At 38.2% G+C, this 19,112-nt stretch overlaps 1 protein-coding gene across 2 annotated transcripts in view; it reads right to left on the bottom strand.

Annotated features, from left to right (window-relative positions):
* The window catches only part of ANKH (ANKH inorganic pyrophosphate transport regulator), a 127,165-nt gene that overhangs the window by 107,818 nt on the left and 235 nt on the right, over positions 1-19,112 (bottom strand). The window contains exons 1-2 of one of the 2 annotated variants that reach the window (XM_027868822.1): positions 18,938-18,955; positions 18,390-18,535 (exon numbers count right to left, since the gene is read on the bottom strand). In XM_027868822.1, the coding sequence (XP_027724623.1) occupies positions 18,390-18,485 (96 nt within the window). In that variant the 5' untranslated portion in view covers positions 18,486-18,535; positions 18,938-18,955. Of the gene's footprint in view, positions 1-18,389; positions 18,536-18,937; positions 18,956-19,112 lie in introns of those variants that run through there. The other variant, XM_027868821.1, reaches the window with a different exon arrangement.

Genomic DNA, 19,112 nt, shown 5'->3' with positions numbered 1-19,112 from the left:
TGTGTGTGTGTGTGTGTGTGTGTATGTGTACACACACACATATATATATATATATGCATATATATAAAAATATATATACACATATATAGTGACCTTTTGTCTATGTGCAAATAATGCTCAGATTACTACAGCTTACATAGCAGGAAAAATTATTTTTTAAGGCCAAAGTTCAGTTAAAATATGAATTTTTGAGTAGATACTACTAAAGCTACAAGAAATTGAAGATATTAAAGCCCAAACATCAAGAGCTCTTTTTCTTTACGCAACTTCAATGGAATGAAGGATTCCCCAAATATTAGAACTAGTTTTCTGTTTGACTGTAAGTATAGGATTATGGGCATTTCCTGAGCACTACTTGTGAAATCTTATACATACAAATGCCTAGGTATATGCAATCTTCTCTCCCATTCACACCCCAAGGTGGTTGTTCTTACAGTCACACCCTACCTGCCTTCAGATTTCAAGGAGGCTGTTCTAGGGTAATGGTGCTACCTAGTGGTTCAGGCAAGAAGTCTGACCAATGTCTTCATTCACGCCACTTCCCTTCTTCTCACTTCAAGGTAACTGTGCATCATCACCCTTTCTCCCACATTGTTATGTTTTTTCTCTCTTCCAGTTCATTTAATTCTGCCCTCAAGTGACCCTCTCTCACATATGTTGTTCCTACTCTTCTCTTCCTTTCCATTCCCATTACTACCCCTCCAGTTCAGTTTTTTTTTCTTTTTTTGCTTTTTGGTGAGGCAATTGGGGTTAAGTGACTTGCCCAGGATCACAAAGCTAGAAAGTGTTAAATATTTGAGGCTAGATTTGAACTCAGGTCCTCCTGACTCCAAGGCTGGAGATCTAACCACTGGGCCACCTAGTTGCCCCTGATGCAGTCTTTCAATACCTCTCATTTGATGTACTGCAAACAGACTTCAAATTTGGCATATAACCTTGTTTATGTGCCACCCTATTCCCCAATTCATCTTATACACAAGTGCCATATTCACCTTCCCAAAGAGCAAGTCTGATCATCCCCTTTGTTCAAAATAATCTGCACTACATCTCCATCAGCGAGAGAGAGAAAGAGAGAGAGAGTGTGAGTGTGTGTGTGTGTGTGTGCGTGTGTGCATGTGTGAGAGAGTGAGAGTGTTTTGGTAGTGAACACAAATACAATGAAACTCAAGCTTCTCAGTCTGACAATCAAAATGCTTTACAACATGTCCCCAGTGTCCCACTGCTACCCTATAAACCCAACTTTTCTCACCTCTACTAAAGTGAGGAAATGGGACTGCATCACTGCCAAGGTTTCTTAAAGTTATAAATCTATCATCCTACTCATGTTACTCACCTAGAGGCAATGGGACTTAGTGGATAGAACTCTGGACTGTCAGGAGATCTGAGTTCTAATACTACCTCAAGTATTTCCTTTCTGTCTGACCAGCAAAAAAATCAAGCTTTAAGAGTTAAACTCTCAGAGCTTCAGCTTTGTAACTGGTAAAATGGAGATAATACTACTTGAAGTACCTATTTCATAGAATGCTGTGGGAGAGGCATTTTGCAAACCTTAAAGTCATCTACATGCATAGTGCATATGTTATTACTCTTCCTTCTCCTTATGATGCCTCTTCCAATCTCCACATTTACAAATCTAATTAATCCTCCAAAGCCCAGCTCAAATATTACCCACTTTGTGAAACCTTTCCTCAATTCTCTACATTCCCCACACCCACCAAATGTGTTCTCTCCTTCAGATGAAGGTTGTACTATTTATATTCATACTATTTATGACATTTAATTATATAATACAAGGGAAAACAAAGTATATTTTATGCTTGTTTTAACTCCCCAACTAGAGTGTTTCTTGCATGCAAGAACTGGGTCTTACTCATCTTCCTAGGACCTAGAAAAGTGTTCTGCACAGAGTTGATCAGTAAACATAGTAAACTGAGCTTTCTGGTTTCCTTCATTTCAATTACCTCAAGAAATTCCTCTCCAAGCCAAAAAATGATGCTAATTATAGCTAAATGGTGTAAAGGAAGAGGTATGTGGCTGCATTAAGGAAAAATAAAATCAGAAGTCTCACTTCAAATTAGATAAAATTAGAACTATAAGCCTTCAAATTCTTCATAATGCCCCAAAGTCCCCATCACAATCTGCAAATCTCCATTTGTCTCAACATCTTCTTATAAGGAAGCCAGTTCTTTGTCAAGCACCAGATACCGAGACAATTTAAAAAAATTAATGGCACTGCAACTATTAAGTATAACAGCCCTATCTGGAAAATGACAGCGTTATGGTGAAAGACTTCAAAGGTCTCTTTTAGCTTGACAGTATAGATTATTTCATTCTTTGTACTTTTATCCCCAGTGTCTGGCACATAGCAGTAGCTTAATAAATGTCTGTTGATTGATTCTACAATTTTTTTGTGAATATGTGGTATTTTAGGCTAAATAAGCCTCTCTGAACTAACTTGGGAACCCAACCACCATGATGTTTTGAGAAAATGTTTTCCTAGAAAGCTGGTGAATGTAAAATCAAAGGACGATGTTCTATATAACATCACAGATGAGAAACTTTGTGATAATAGCCCATTGCTTGTCATTATTACAGAATGAACACTGACCTTGAGGGCAGGTTTTTCTTTTGTCTTTATATCCCCTCATGCCCAGCACCAGGCCATGTACAAAGTACATACCTAAAAAGAATAATACATCCAATATATGATAGTATATACACTTTCAAACCCAAATTTGTTATTCCTGGCTGACGTCCCCCTGCAGCTTACAGACATCTGGGTCATGTCCTCTACCAATCAACAGATGTTACTCAGGGAATACATACCAATTGTAATGTTATCCTAAGCATAACATAGTAAGGTTGCAGGTAACTTGTCTTTTGAAAGTCCTACAACTTGTATCAGAATCATTAAATTGTTTTTTATTACAAACGCCAATTGAGAAATGAGGTGATACAGTGGAAAGCATGTACATTGTGGGGGGGGGGGAATGTCACTGCTTGACCCTGAGCAATTTAAATCTCCTTCTCTGAACCTCTGATTCCTCATTTGTAAAATGAGGGGATTGGGCTGGATAACATGGTAAAATACTTTGCTACTCTGTTATCCATGATTCAACTCCAATAAAGCTGATACTTTAGAACCGATTGCATTATGACAACATATTTTATAACCTCAAATAGTACTGAACAGGCCAGATAGAGAGTTTTAGGAGAATAGACATGTACTGACAGGAGAAGAGGGACAGTAGGATCATTTTTAGGGTAAAGGATATGTAACAAAGTCTAGAAATAGAAAGTTTTTTTTTTAAAGAAAAACATTAAGGATTTTGGTTATTTCTTAGTCTGAACCTGTAATTTCATCAGTGTAGGGAAATCCTGATCCAATGTGAAACTCAACTACAACTTACGCTCTTAAAAAGCTGCTTAGAGGTTAACACTGATTGGTTAAATGGCTCAACTATAGTCATATAGTTACCATGCATGCAAAGCAGGCTCTGAACTCAGATTTTCCTGACTTGAAAGTCAGTTCTCTGAACACTGTCATGCTGTCAACCTTATTAAAGTTGTTGGGAAAAAAACCCAAAACAGTACACAGAAATCAACAGCTTTACAAATCAGTACTTACGCTCTAGCATTCCAGTTCATCTGCTTTCTTTTTTCTTAAGCCCATGAGAAATTTTAGCAATCTCACATTTCAATTTCTACCATTTTGCTTTATTCTCCCCATTACTGAGGTCCTGAATTGCTCTCTAGTAGTAAATTATATACTCTGGGAAATGTACTTCAGCCTCGAGGTCATCAGGGTACCACTTTCCCTGTTGTTGCCATGTTACATACATTACTATATTAACTGTCAGCATGGGTGGAAATGCTGCCATCCACTTTGTATCTAAAGTCAAGGAAGCAGAGAGCAGAACAGGGTGGCACCTCAGGTGAGAAATCACAACCTAAAACTGGAAGCAAAACACTGCTAGTTGCAATTTCACCATGCATGGGCACTACTTAAAATCCTAGCAACCGTGGGGCTGGGGGGTGAGGAGGAAAAGTCAATAATGGGTAAAACCACAAGTAGATGTGTTTTCCCAAAAGTGAAAAAGGGACAAAAACAATATTTCTACCCAGTCCAAGCCCAAATGTTCTTGGCATCTGGTATTCGACATGCTTCAGCTTGCACCTAACCCAGCTGAGTCTAGTTTTAGGAAACATCTTTTACGCTAAACACCGAGCTACTGCAGAGCATGAAAAGCCAGCTACTCGAGCATGCAAACAAACAAGAGCGTGCACTGAAAAAGCTTGTCCCACTGACAAGTAAAAACAGAAAACAAACTGCCCGTCACTGGGAGGGGGCAAGTGACTTGGTGGCTCAGGTCATTAGATATGATACTAAGATGGGTTCCGAGTATCCATTTGTTAGGGAGGACACATAATCTAGCAGAAGATTTAATTGGGCAAATTAGTTAGTGATTGTTTTCTGTGAAGAATCCACGAATAGGTAATTAATGTAATGGCTGTTTAATCAATCCAGACTTGTACCTGAATATACAGTAAAAGCAATGGGAGAAGACTAAATTCAACTCCTTCCCCCACGTGGGGGAGGGTGGGTTCAAATAAGGGAGCTTTGCCAAGTGTCTGTTCCAGTAAATAACGTGCCTCCCCTCTACAAACCAGAGCTTTTCCTTTTCCTGGCTTAAATATATATATATAAGGAGCCCTTGTGCTCATAGGCCAATGGAGATGTCTGAACAGGATGGATACAAAGGACACTCTGGATGGCGTTATTATTTGTGAATATTAATAAATAATATCCCCTTACCTTTATATAGTATGAAGCACAATATGAAATGCCTTTGAGGTCCCTTTCAGTGCTACATCTTTTATCCTTTGTAAGGTAGCATTACCTATACTTCAATTAAAGTATTGAATATGACCTTTTATTTATGTAGTACTTCATGTCAATTACCCGGTTTAATCCTCAAAATAGCCCCATGAACTAGATAGGCTAAACACTGTCACTATTCAGCAGATGAGCAAACTAGAAGTCAAGGTAGTTTTTTCAAAGTCACAAGCCAAATAAATAGCAAAGGCAGGGCTGGGCTCTCCTGGTTTCTGAAATTTTAGTCCTGTATCCACTGAAGTTCCCTGGCATGCTCCAGGGTGTGAATTTACTTCTTTGAATGCAGTGCCCACTGGAGGATGGGGAGTGAAAGGGATCAAGACTTCAATGTTAGGTAAAACTATACTGAAGTTATTTTGTTCCTGCAATTCTGAATCCTTGAGAATCTTTAAAACACACACACACACACACACACACACACACACACACCCATCCCTTCCCTTGTACCTGCTCTTTCTTCTTCCCCTGTCCCCTAAATCATTAAATGAATGTGAGATGAGGAAGCTGGGTCAAAGTTAGCCAGGAATCATGATTAGGATGGTAGGAGGTAGACAGAAGAATCATTCTAGGTTCTCCTCCCCCCAATACCTCCTTTGCCTCTCCCTACTAAACACACACACATATACACACACACACATACAAAGATACATACGTGTACAGAAGTGTGGGAAGTTTTACTAGAGGCAGATGGCTCAGAGTATGCCTAAGGACATGCAGTAATAGGTATTTCTCTGAATGTAACACAATTGCTCCCTTCTCTTCCCACCAAATACAGGGAAAATATCTGGTCTGTGGAGACTTGCCCACAGAAAAGAATGAAAGTCTTCACACAGCTTAAATGTATTAAATTATAGAAAAGGTCATTGATCTCTGCATAATCATGCATTAAATTTTTAAAAATGAAACTATAGAAAGATTTCACCCCTCCAAGGTTTAGGGGTAGGGAAGGGCAGGCTATAATTTGCAATGCTGAATACTACTGTAAAGATGTTAAGGAAGGAGGGAGATCTTATCCAGAAAAGCTGTCTGTTCCACTAGTTGAACATATATTTGTTTCAATACACTTGAATTAACTTATTAAGTGCACTGGTGTTATTAGCACGATTTGAAGTCAGAATTAGAAATTGCTATAATCAAAGTATATATCAAATATGATAAAAACAAGAAATACTTCTTATGTAGAAAATAAATCACACCCAGCCTCCTATAGTTCCCTGAAAAGAACAACAAAAACAAAAGAATAAGTGATATTTGGTAGAAGAATGGAACAAAATATGATCATTATCTTTCTTAAGTACTACACAGACCCTTATCAAAAAATGATACATGGAATGCTTTTAATGGTGTGTCTGAAAAACTGGTAAAGCTTTGTTCACCAGCAGGGACCCTTAAAGAAAATATTTTCAGCCAAAAAAGAAATTTGGTTGTGGGCAAATAAAAAAAAAAGTTTATTCAAAGAATAAAAAGTATACTCTGCAGCATCAGTTACCAGTGCTCAAGTTTCACTGCTAAGATCCTGGGATGCATGAAAAGGTCTAGTGAAAAGCTCTAAGCAGGTAAACATTCCTATGGGTTGACCTTCTACAGTACTAGATGAACTTGTGATGACAGGTTTTGCACCTATTTGGTGCAATGCAGCTAATGGCTGCATAACTCTGTGTGGGAAGAGGAATGAGGTACACCTCATTCTATGCTGGGTAACTTGACAGGTATCCTCCCAGGTGATGTAACCTATGCAAAGAAAGGAGAGGAATAAACACCTGTTCCCTATTTCTCTGGAATGCCAAAGAAGAATTTAAGAGTCATCTTTAGGGCTTTGAACTTTAGATGAAGGTACTCCATGAACGTAAGAGACTAAAGTTTCAGAGGAACAAAATGATAGCTATGGAAATCAGTTGGGATGGGAATATTACCTATCATTGCAGATCAAAGTGTCTTTCCGGTTACTGGGACATTACCACTGACTGGATATGTACAGAGGTGGAAAGTCCATTTTCTTTTTTAACCTCGTTTTCTTTGACTCTTTGTTGTTCTCTCTCTCTTTACAATGCCACATACTGTACCTTGACCCTTAAGAACTGTAAATTTACCAACTAAACATCATTGGAGATACAGCTATTACTTTTATTATCTGTTACTTCAAATGTACACTACTACTATTCCCCTCTTTTACCTTGCATTTTAAAAGAGATATTGAGTTCTTGTTTGCTTTGAAAGCAAGATTAAAGAACATCCTAATGTTTTGTTTTTCTCACCTGTAGGTTTCCAATTGTAAAATGACTTCACCTGGACCAAACTGTCTACCAGAAACTACAAGTATTCTTCTGTATATGTTTATTGCTAAATTTATTACATTTTATGCAGAATTTCTGAAAAGTTTATGCTTTTGAATTAGTGTAGATTTTTTTATTTTTTGTTAGCTAGTCACTCAAACAAAAAAAAAATCAATCACCAGAGGTGAATAATTTACCCCAGTTAGATAATGACCTGGTCTTATTTTATGTAGAAAATGCCAAGCTTTCTTCTCTCCAATTTTTCTCTCCAGGTCCCTTACAAAACCCACTGCCCAAGTCTGAGTTACTGAATAAGTGCTGATAGCATGAGTTAATAATCAACAGCAAAGGAAGAACAGCTGATTTCTGTTGCTCCTGGTTCATGGCTCATTTCCTTCAACTTGCTTCCTGCTCACCCACCAACTGTCCCCCATACTTTCCCTCAGTTCCTGGTTTGCAGAGATTTATCTTCACTATTACTTCACTTTTAAAACCTTGAGTCTTATCACTACATGAAGCACTACTTTTCTTTTCCTCAAGTCTTCTGATTCATGACACCCAAGTAATGGGAGGGTGGCAGTGATGCTCAGCAAGGGAGATGTCTAAACAAAGGCCACTGACCATGCTTGGTAAGCCTATTAGAAATCACAGTGAACCATGAAGAGTATTGCTGTTAAGGCAAGTGGGGACGGTGGTGGCAAATTAACTTGAAGATCTACATGAGAGTTAAGGTTTCTGGATCTACTGGTAGAACCAATTATTTTTTACTGTTAGCTTCCAAAATTAACACTGTAGCACTGGATGGGAGCTTTGAGATGAGCTGGTCCATCCTTTTCAATTTGTAGATGTGTAAACAGGCATAGCAAGCCAAAAGGATTTGTTCACGACCATATCACTACTGAGTAGAACGTAAGCTTCTTGAGGACAGGGAGCATTTTAAAATATCTCCAACAGCCAGCACAATGCCTCACATATGGTAACTTAAAATTTATGTGTTAAAATTAATGGAGCATAGTAGAAGAGTCCAGGTTGTAGTTCAAGCTCTTTCACCAATTGATGTCCTAACAAATGCCCTCACCAGACATTCGTCTCCATAGTTCTTTAGCAAAGAAATGCATAATTAGTTACTTTTTGATGATGATGATGATGATGATAAAATTAATGACTAAGGCATCCATTGATTCTTGGGGCAATTGTTTTTTCTGTGACTTTTATAAAAAAGGATAAGCTGTTTCAATGTTTAAATCTGCAGGATTGTCAAATGCCTTGCCTCAAAACAAATGCTAACAAAATGCTATAGAAATCCACTAAGTAACCACACAGCCAGTCATTAGCTAACTTGTGTCCTTCCTCTAACAAGATATGGACATATGCCCAGTTTTATGATCGCAAAACGCTATTTAATTCTCAAGACTTACTTCTGTTCTAATTTAGAAAAAATAATATCCTTTTAGATCTGAAAATATAACCATAACCCTTCTCTGGAGAGTAAGTAATTTACAAAAAAGTGTTTGATGTTACCAAATACTGGAAATATAGTTGGGCTCTAGTATCTAACTCTGAGGGCAACTAGATGGCACAGTGGGTAGAGTATGAGGCCTGGAGTCAAGAAGACTCCTCTTCCCGAGTTCAAATCTGGCCTCAGACACTTACTAGCTGTGTGAGCCTAGGCAATTCACTTAACCCTCTTTACCTCAGTTTCCTCATCTGTCAAATGAGATAGAGAAGGAAATGGCAAACCACTCCATTATCTTTGCCAAGAAAACCGCAAAAGGGGTTATGAAGAGTCAAGACACGATTTAAAAATGATTCAACAACAAACAACATCTAACTATTACAGATCACTGACAAATCCAAAATGATTACATTTATAATTTGAAGTTCATCTGATGAACATTGTTTGGCTATTAGATTGGCAGATCAGTGGTCTTAAATTCATGGGATATACTTTCTCATCTTGTTTATAATTAGTTATAGAGCTGACCAAAACATTCAGCTTGTCTGTGTTTCCATCACTGACAGGAACCTTGAAGAGTGTCTGTTAACCTGCTTTCAAAACACTCGGATTTTAAAAGTGAGAAAATTAACCAATCATTTAGTTGTTTCCTTTCCACGACCCTAAACTTTCTGCACTTGTCTTAGATGCTATCCAAATACAAGTACAACAGCACTTTTATGAGATGTTAAGAGACCACAGTACACAATCAAATAGTTTACCATATACTTTAATGTCTCATTATTTCATGTATTTCTCCTCAACTAGACTATTAAGGTCTTTTGTGAGCACAGACTGTGCCTTATACACCAACCATGGTTGAGAACTTGAGAAGCCAGAACACGCCCTGAAAACCCCAATATGTCAAAGTCGATAACTTTACCCATAGGGGAGCCTAACAAGGACTACCGACTCTTACTTTCGATAAAATTCTATTAAGTTTAGTTATCTTAACTCTTGGCTTGAAGTAAGGAAGTTGAAAGAGAGGTAAGTAACAAGAAATGACAAAGTTCTAACATCAAGAGAGGAGATAGCTATAAAAAGCAGATTTCCCAAACATAACAGTTCAGCTAGTGCAGAGAAAAACATGCCTTATTAGCCTGGAGCTGTATGATGCCACAATATGTTCATAGCGATGATCGAAGGTCATCAGGAAAGGTTTAAATTATGTTCTATATCTCTAAGTCTATATTTGTGTAGATACAAATATAAATATATACTACTTCAGGTTGCAGGACAGTATACAGTATAACCTAGGAAGAAGCAACACGTCATAGGGGAGAGGGTTCTAGACTCAGAGTCATGAGCATCTGAATTCCAATCCTACCTCAGAAAGACACTTACTACACGTGTGACTCTGAAAAGGTCATTTAACCTTTTTGTGCCTCAGTTTCTGCAGCTGGAAAACTGGATTCTGGGTGAAATCTATGGCCTCTAAGGTCCCTTTCATCTCTAATTCTATAATCCTTTGAAGATTCCCATAAAATTATTAAAACAAATTTGGTGGTGCTTAAAAGAAGTATGTTTCAGTCACCTAAAAAAAAAATTAAAAGCATCCTCCCTTTTCTCAGCAGGAAACCAGAGATGCCAAAATGTTACAGATATCAGCAGTTGCTCTTGTCAGTTGTTTTGTTTTGTTTTAAGGGACAACTATGGGAATGAGGAAGTATATCAAGAAATGACTGTAGCATAAAAAGAAAAAAGAAAACAAAAAAAATTGTTAATAACTTCCAATTATCACAAAACTAGACGTGCCTCCATATCTAAACAGTGCCATAAATATCACACTGTCCTGAAAAAAAAAGTTTCACTAAGAATTAGAGTTATTATCAGAGAATTATTTAGACACTGGTAAGACTATATTTCAATGTTAACTAAATGCTTCAAAATATTTTCTTCATAAATATGCTTAGAAAAAAAGTAGTATTGAGTAAGTAATGCTAAAGTTAATCTTCAAACAATCTTCTATACACAAACAAAAGCAAATGACACTTAAATCATTCTAATCAGGTATAGCACATGTCTATGACTTATTACTCCAGCTATGTATATACTCACAAGTCAATCTACACCAAATAGACCAATATTAAATTTAGTATTTATCTGATTAAAACAGAAAACGTACTTGTTAAAATATGGGCCTCAAGGAAAGTATGACTTCATTCTTTTCACCAGTTTTTATGAATGAAGAACTAAACCTGAGAGCTAAATCTTTTTTTTTTTCCTATGTAAATTGAATACCTGCTATTCCTCTTTATTCTTTACTTAGCAGCCCAGGTGCTGAGAAAGCAAGGGCCAGCCTTCTAATTATTCTGGGTTTGTGATATGACAGCCCTTGCAATCCCTCTGCTGTAGAATCCAGGGGAAGTAAAACAGATTTATCTGCAGACAAACACACAAACATACACACATGCACACAAACAGGCACACAAAGTATTTTTGACAAATATGGTAGAGAAATGGTAACTAAACTGTACTTTTTGAGTTGCCAAGCTGGAGAGCAGTAAAACTATTCACTGGTGAAAAGTGGTCACTGAGCACAGGAGGAAAGGACATGCCAGACCAGTGTGTGGTGTTTAGAGTAACAGGGCAGCACTATCCAGGTGAGGAATAGAAGCACCTGAGATCTATCTTCCTTCTGTTTCTCAATCCTATCCTAAATAACTGATTATCAAGGAAGTTCTGGCATTGCATTCCTCTCTGACCCATGAAATTTGGGGAATAGCTGAAGACTTTATTTAGTAAAAGAAGTTTTTACAAAGTGGAAGAAAGAAAATTTTATTTAGTAACAGAAGTTTTTACAGAGTAGAAGGAGTGAATTTAACATGGGGGAAAAATTACTGGTCTGCAGAATTGCTGACTCATGTATCACAAGAGATGGTGTAACCTGTTCAACAGCCCTGCCATGACTAAAGAAGGGAATTGCAGGAACCTAGGGTAGAAGAGGACATCTTGTTGAGCTCCACTTCAGTGCCTAATATTCCCCAAGTCAAGTCAACAAGCATATGTTGACCGCCTACTAGGTGCTAGATATTCTGCTAAGGGCCGAGGATGTAAAGAAAAACAAAAAAAATGGCCCCTGTCCTCAAGGAGCTCACATCCAGTGATGTTTAAGTCCCAAATCATCAGGGAATCTGCTCTGTACCATCAGCCTTCTGCTTCAACCGAACCCTTCCCCCTCCGTCCTTTTTTACTCTGTCTTCCATGAAGTGGGAGCACAATTAGTCCCTCTCCTACTAAATAACCTTTCACATCCTTCAAAACATTTGTTAATGGCTTCTTTTTAGTCATCTCCCCCTCTGTCTACATTTCTCCCTTAGATTCTATTTTCCAAATCTCATATAAGATCATAGATCTGGAATTAAAAGGGACCTCAGAGGCCATCTAGAGCAACCCTTGGACAACTGACAACCAGGGAGATGAAATGAACTGTCCAAAGTCACACAAGTAGTAAAAGCCAAAGGCAGAATTTGAACTCAGGTCTTCATACTACAGAAGCAGCATTCCTTCAGCTACACCACACTGCGCCTTAACCTTCTCTCCAACACCCTTCTTAAACTGTCAAAGACCAATGACACTTTCACAAGAGCCTCACTACTCAAGATTATAATAGAAAAACAACATTACAGTCTTTATTGACTATATATGCTATATGCGTCAGAGTACAAATACACAGGCCACCCACATACTGTTGAACACACTAATTTTCAAACTGCCAAATTTGAAATCTGCCCAAATTCAAGGAATCATTTAGAATTATTCAAAACAACAGAAATATTAATACACTCTGAAAGAGAGATGATAATAATACAACTGCCAATTTATCCTCGACTTGAGTTACACTGGACAAATTTCTGCGCAAGTGGAAAATATCTTCATTTTCCCCTTATACTCTTCAAAGCTCTCTAGAGGCAATGTGGCAAAGTGGAAAGAAAGCTGGCTTTGGAGCCAGGAAGACCTGGTTTCATGTCCCACCTCAGACACAAACTGACTGTGAGACCCCTTACAAGTTATAACCTCTTGCTTCTGGGCTACTCATTAAGCTTATCAACTGCAAAGGAGGCACAACCGGTTTGGGCAAAGGAGTTTCCTTATCTGAGAGTACCCTTTACCAATGAAATCAGAGGCCCACACCCTATTTCTTCCAAAGTCATCACAGCAAAGACGAGAAACTCTGCTTGTTCTACAGTTATCTTTGAAATTATTCATTTGTTTATTTTGTTTGCTTTAAAACTGTGATAGGCATTTGCATTATAACTTTCTACAGTTTCTTCTAATTTGATAACCCTATGAAATGGCCAGTACAAGTATTGTTATCCCATCTCCTTTGTCTTATAGATGAAGAAATGACAACTTGGAGAGATTAAGTGACCTATCCTGATACATTATATTGCCTCCTTAAAAGCTTTGCTTGGTTTTAAATGGTACTAAAACTTGGGGAAAGCACATTATATAAGGATATTTTCGAAGTCATTTCACATGTGAACACATTTCCATACCTTAGCATCATAGTAACAACAACAATAATAATATCTAGCATTTATATAGTTCCTACTATGTGCCAGGCACTGTGCTAAGTGCTTTATAAATATTACCTTATTTGATCCTCACAACAACCCTGGGAGAAGTACTATTATCCAAATTTTACATTTGAGGAAACTGAGGCAAACAAGGATTACAGAACTTGCCGATGTTAGTTACCGTGTCAGAAACTAGACTTGAACTCTGGTCTTCTTGATTCCAGAACCAGCATTCTATTTACTGTGCCACCTAGTTATCTTCTTAGCCATGTGTTACTTTCATGTAAAAGGCAGCTAAGTGGTATACTAGATAGATGTGAATTCAAATCCTACCTCTGACATTAACTTTGTGATCCTGGTCAAGTCATATAACTTTGCCGGGCCTCATTTAGCACCTACCACTAGGGTTATAGTGAGGATCAAGTGAGATAATATATGTGAAGTGCCTTGTAAACCTTAAAATGTTATATGACTGGTAGCTATTATTAGCTATGCTGATTACACATGACTTTGAAATTATTTCATTATGAGAGATACTCATTTTCTACCACTTACCTGTTTTGCTTTTATTCTTACTCTAATCAAAGTCTGTTTCTACCAAGCTTTAAAATAAAACTAAAAAGATGCAATTATTAGGATAATTTAGAGTAACAGAATAGCTCTCCTTTCATGGGTTATTTTTCCACAAACATTTTTGTCCTACAGAAGACTCCCCAGGATTCTCCTGAATCTGCTGAATGCTTTGGGTTCAAATAGTGAAGGCTATTAGATTTAGAAGTAATCTGGGAATCAAGAAGCCTCAGACACATCTCTAGATTTCTATGGGATCTTGGCCAGGTCATAGTCAGTAAACATTTATTAAATGCCTACCATATACTAGACATAATGCTACGCACTGGGGATGTGATGAACAAAGACAGAATTTCAAGAAATTCACAGTCTAACAAGAGAGACAACATGAAAAGAAGTCTGCACAAACAATACCAAACTACACACACACACACACACGTATATGTTTGTGTGGTATATGAATGTATGTATGTATATTATATACATGTATAACATGTATATGATAAATTGGAAATAATCATAGCTTCATGATGCCTAACTCAATTTAGAAAATGAGGGCAAAAACACTAACTCTGCTTCCTAAGTGATTTCTGTAATTGCTATAAGAGGTGTTGAGCAACTAAGAGATGACTACAATGTCATTAGGTTTTAGTGATACTCCTAATGGGAAGTATTTTTCCTATCCTCAGCTCATTTATAACATTTGGTCTTTGTCCTACACACTTATTTTATTTTATTTTATTGTAATTTGTGCACAAACTTTGTTCCTTTTGCTAGACTTTAAGTTCCTTGAGGGTCAGAGACCTTTCCTTATTCATCTATTCATGACCTAGACCTAGACTAGTACTTATCCATATTTGGTACTTAATAATGTTTGAACTGTGTAGCTAGGTGGCGCAGCAGATGAAGTGCTGGGCCTGGAGTCAGGAAGACTCTTCTTGAGTTCAAATCTTTACTAGCTGTGTGACCCTGGGCAAGTCACTTAACCCTGTTTCCTCATCTGTAAAATGAGCTAGAAAAGGAAATGGCAAACCACTCCATTATTTTTGTCAAGAAAACCCCAAATGGGTTCACGGAGAATCAGACATGTCTGAAAACACTTGAACTAAATGATATATCCAATCTCATTCTCTATCCACTAGCCAACATACTTATTTTAAATACTTTTAATTCAGATGATCATCTTATTTCACACACATTTTGGGGGGAAGTGTTTAAAATTTTAATATTAGTAACAGTTTTTAAATTTAATATTGTATTGTGTCTACAATGTGAAATATAGTAAGAAAAGAAAGGTTAAAGGTTAGGGTTCTACACAAGTCCTATGATGTTTTTATTTCCTCTTTAATTATGCTATTGTTATTTCTATAAGCATAAATTTGAGAACATACAGTTCCCCCGTTGTTAATGTTTACATAAGACATTAAAAATAGTATGCATATTTATTATTAGGTGGCTCTTCTTGACCTAGATATACTATCAACAGACTCAGAATAATTAATTAGTTCCTTTACAAAGTCACATGAATACAGCCTACCCTGATCTCAATAGAATTACATATAATTTGATTTTTTTTTAAAGTTCTACTCATATTACATATAATCTGAACCAACTAGAAAGTTCTTGGTTATTTTTTTTCAAAGCAGCAAGAAAATAAATTCAAAAGAACATTTTAAATAGCCTATATGTTCCCAGTAAGTCATGGGCTTAAATAAGCCAATAAAATATTTTATTGTTGGTTATGATTTTGCATTTCCTGATCAGTATTAAAGCATTTGTGGTCAAAATTCAGGATCAAGAAGAAATGTCATTATTGTCAAAGAGGTCATTATTATTGTACATCCCACTCTGAGCATGAATTAATTAATTTGAAATATGTATCATTCCATTTATACGGCTCCCCCCACACCCACTCCCCTACAATCCATCAACCCTTTCTGAGTTGAGACTTATATGTCTGTCAATCAGCTTAGAACTTGATGATAGAAGTAGCTGTGCATTTGCAGATGTCTGATAAAAATAGGCTGTTTGGAATAGCTCCAATTTCCCCTCTGAAAGAAGGGGGCAGATACTGAAGTTTATGGTGGCCCTGATTTCAGTTCGTCTTAGAATGCTTTAAGTAATTGTAAAATGCTCTCCTTATCCATATGACCAGCTTACTCTTCAGTTGTCCTGTTTTCCCGGACAGTAGGGTGGCAACTACCTTCCTTCCCCTTCACTGCTGCTCCATCCCCCATTTTGCAAAACGATTATCATCTGACACCAGAAGACAAACCAAGGCTTTGGCAACTTAATGATTTTCCTCTCCTTCCTGCCCTCCTACCTCGGTGATAGCAGTATCATCAAAACCAGGTAATTCTCTTTACGAGCACACGAGAGTTTAAGTTGCAATCATCCTAAACCAACATTTGATTACAGCAGCTGCCCCTCTTCTTCCAGGTGTCCTCTTTAATACCACAGTACCTTAACCCAAGTACAGGCCTGTCTCCAGCTAGAATTTTAATAACGAATTTGTATTATCACTCTTACTCAGATAAGACACTTACAAAATTGCCTCATATCTGGCCTATGTTGATCTTTCTTAGCCCTTTGGTCTTACGAAGATCACTTCTCACATGTTAGAACAGCCTTTTATTAGGTTAAGGCAGTCATGAGACAATATGGTAACACACTTCAACTCATTTTATTCTAATATACTGCCTTTTCTTTTTCACCAATTAGTGATCCTAGGGAAACTACAGCATAAGGAATATATTTAAAAATATATTAAAAATGTAGTTTGAGTTTTGGAATGCTGAAAAACTCAGATTGCCAGGAGAAGTCTTAAGAGAATCAAAATTCCAAGTTGAATATACAACCTATGACGCTGTGAAGGTTATCATATTGTAAATTTACTGCCTAATAACTGACAAAAACATAGGAAATATCCAAAGGTGCTGGTTAATTATCAAAGAAGCCGAAAATATTTTACGAAAATGAGCCAGAAGATGGGGGAGGGGGGGCCTGGAAAGAAGAGAAAAGGTGTGATTTACCAATAAAAATAGCAGCTATTCCCTATCCCTACTATCATACAAAAGTAAGGAGATGATGAAATAGGTGCATAATTAGAATGAACTTAGAAAACGAACTCCAAATTTTCCACCTATAAACTCCTTTAACTCCTAACGCTGGTTGGTAGAGGGAGCATCTGATGTTTTCAATGTAAATGCCCTCCAAGAGGAAAGTGAAGCAAAATCTCCCTTGGGCTGCATCACAGAAAGTCTATAGCTTTATGCAGATGCAATGAATCAAAAGTATTGTGAAAACAGGGGAGCTAATCCAAGCAGGTTGTTATCATTTGAAGATTAACACTTGAGCCTTCGGTTTCACCAAAAGTATTCCGAAAACAAGTATACTTTTTAACACAAAGTGCATCACACATCTTAAGTGTCCTGCTAAAACAAGTCTTTAAGAAATGTATTTTGATATACTGAGGACTAAGAATAAAGCTCTGCCATGTAAAAAGGCATTTTAAGGATCAAAAGGTCGCTCACCACATCACCTCACAAATTCTATCTAGTATTAGAATCAGTAGAATAAGTTGGTTCCCTGTCAGGGATTCCACCGGTGCAGGTACCCATCCACTGGCTGCTGAGGAGGCTGCAGCACTACATTTGCAATGACGCCACATGGAGAAAGAGAAATGGGTGGAAAAAAAAGAAAAGAGAAATTTTTTTTGGGGGGGGGACAGCATAAAAAACAAAGATAGGTATTCTCCATCCCACCACTTCTGGGAAGCAAAAAGTGACCAAAAGTAAACTGAATAGTATCTATTTTGGCTGTAAGTAATCCTTTCCTACTTTAAAAATATCAGTTCCACTTCGGATATTAACTTGTAAAATTACAACAGAAAGCTCTCCCTATCACCCTTAGATAAATACAAATCCAGCAGTATTAGCCTTTGAAAACTAGTTTTTAATTTAGATACAGATCAGTGGGTTATATAACCACAAATTACATAATCTTCCTGTGCACTGAAAACCTTTCCCTTTATATGTGAAGTGTTCGACATCCATCAGACAATTGAAAAAGTCTAAATAATAATAATTTTTAAAAGGACAGTAAACAAGCTCACCCTACATAAGTGAGTAGCAAAATCAACCACATAACATCCAGGTCATAGAGACACAAAGCAGCGGAAACCTCTTTGCTCCAACAAATAAATGCCATGTTACTTAGAAATGAAAATTTGCAGGACAACTATCCGATAAGTATGAGTTTGTGCATATACCTGTGTTATACTGAGTCTTCCTTAGTTTTCTCTTTGTAAATGTCTCTTTTCAGGCTCTCCACTCACTATTGGTAAACTCAGAGCTGGGTCTCTGAATCTAAGAAAGAATCCCCAAGGGCAGAGGCTGCTGAAGAGGACCAAATGCAAAACAGGTGTGCCACTTGGGACTCTCCAATTGCTGAGGAAGGGGAATAGGGAAGGTGGGGTGCACTACCTGAGCCTGGAGCTTGTATTGATCTCAAAGGACAGCTCAAGAAGCAGTAAGTATTTAGGTGTATCATCCTACTCGTGTGCTCGAGCTGAAGGCTGCATTTATCTAGGGTGAATAAGGGAGAAGGGGCCGCGCTGTTCGCCGTGAGTTTACCTGCTCCCCGAAGTCGATGGCTATATTGGTGATGCCCAGAGGTACCAGGAACCGGATAAGGGGCCAGTAGTGAGTGAGTGCTGGAAATTTCACCATAGTCCCAGCTGTGTGGTGACCCCACACACATCTGCCGCAGCAAAGAGACTCTGCAGGAAGGTGAAGGAAGAGGAGGGAATGAAAAAGAGGAGAGCGAAAAAATATATATAATAATAATAAATAAATAAATGAAAGAGAGGGAGAGGCGAGAGAGAGGCTGGGTGGGGAGGATCTGGGCTCGGAGATAGAGCAGCGCCGAGGGGCAGCTATCCTTTGCCGCTCCCCGCTCTGGGCCGCCTGGTGTTGTTCTAGCAAGAAATCCAAAAGATCAAGTCCATCCCCGCTGCCCTCCCACACAACAATGATCTGCCGGGAAAAAAAAGAGGAGGGACGGCGGCGGCACCCCCAGCACCACCACCACCACCAGCAGCAGCAGCAGCAGCAATTTCTGCTGACAGCTTCTCCATTATAAGAGCTCTGGGGCCCGGAAATAAATAAATAACCGCGCGCACGAGGCTCCGCCGCCAGCACGCAGAGGAAATGTGGGGCGCAAACAAAAACAAGGCAGCCCCGGCTGGGCTGGGGCTGGGTCTGGGGCTGCGGCCGCCCGGGCAGCCGCCTCTCCCTCCGCGTCCTCCTCCTCCTCCTCCTCCTCCTCCTCCTCCTCCTCCTCCTCCTCCTCCTTGG

Source organism: Vombatus ursinus, unplaced genomic scaffold, assembly GCF_900497805.2.
Source record: "Vombatus ursinus unplaced genomic scaffold, bare-nosed wombat genome assembly UNPS02014791.1, whole genome shotgun sequence".
Lineage (NCBI taxonomy): Eukaryota > Metazoa > Chordata > Mammalia > Diprotodontia > Vombatidae > Vombatus > Vombatus ursinus.
Note: the sequence above shows the minus strand (reverse complement) of the source record. Positions and strands in the feature narration are given on the sequence as shown.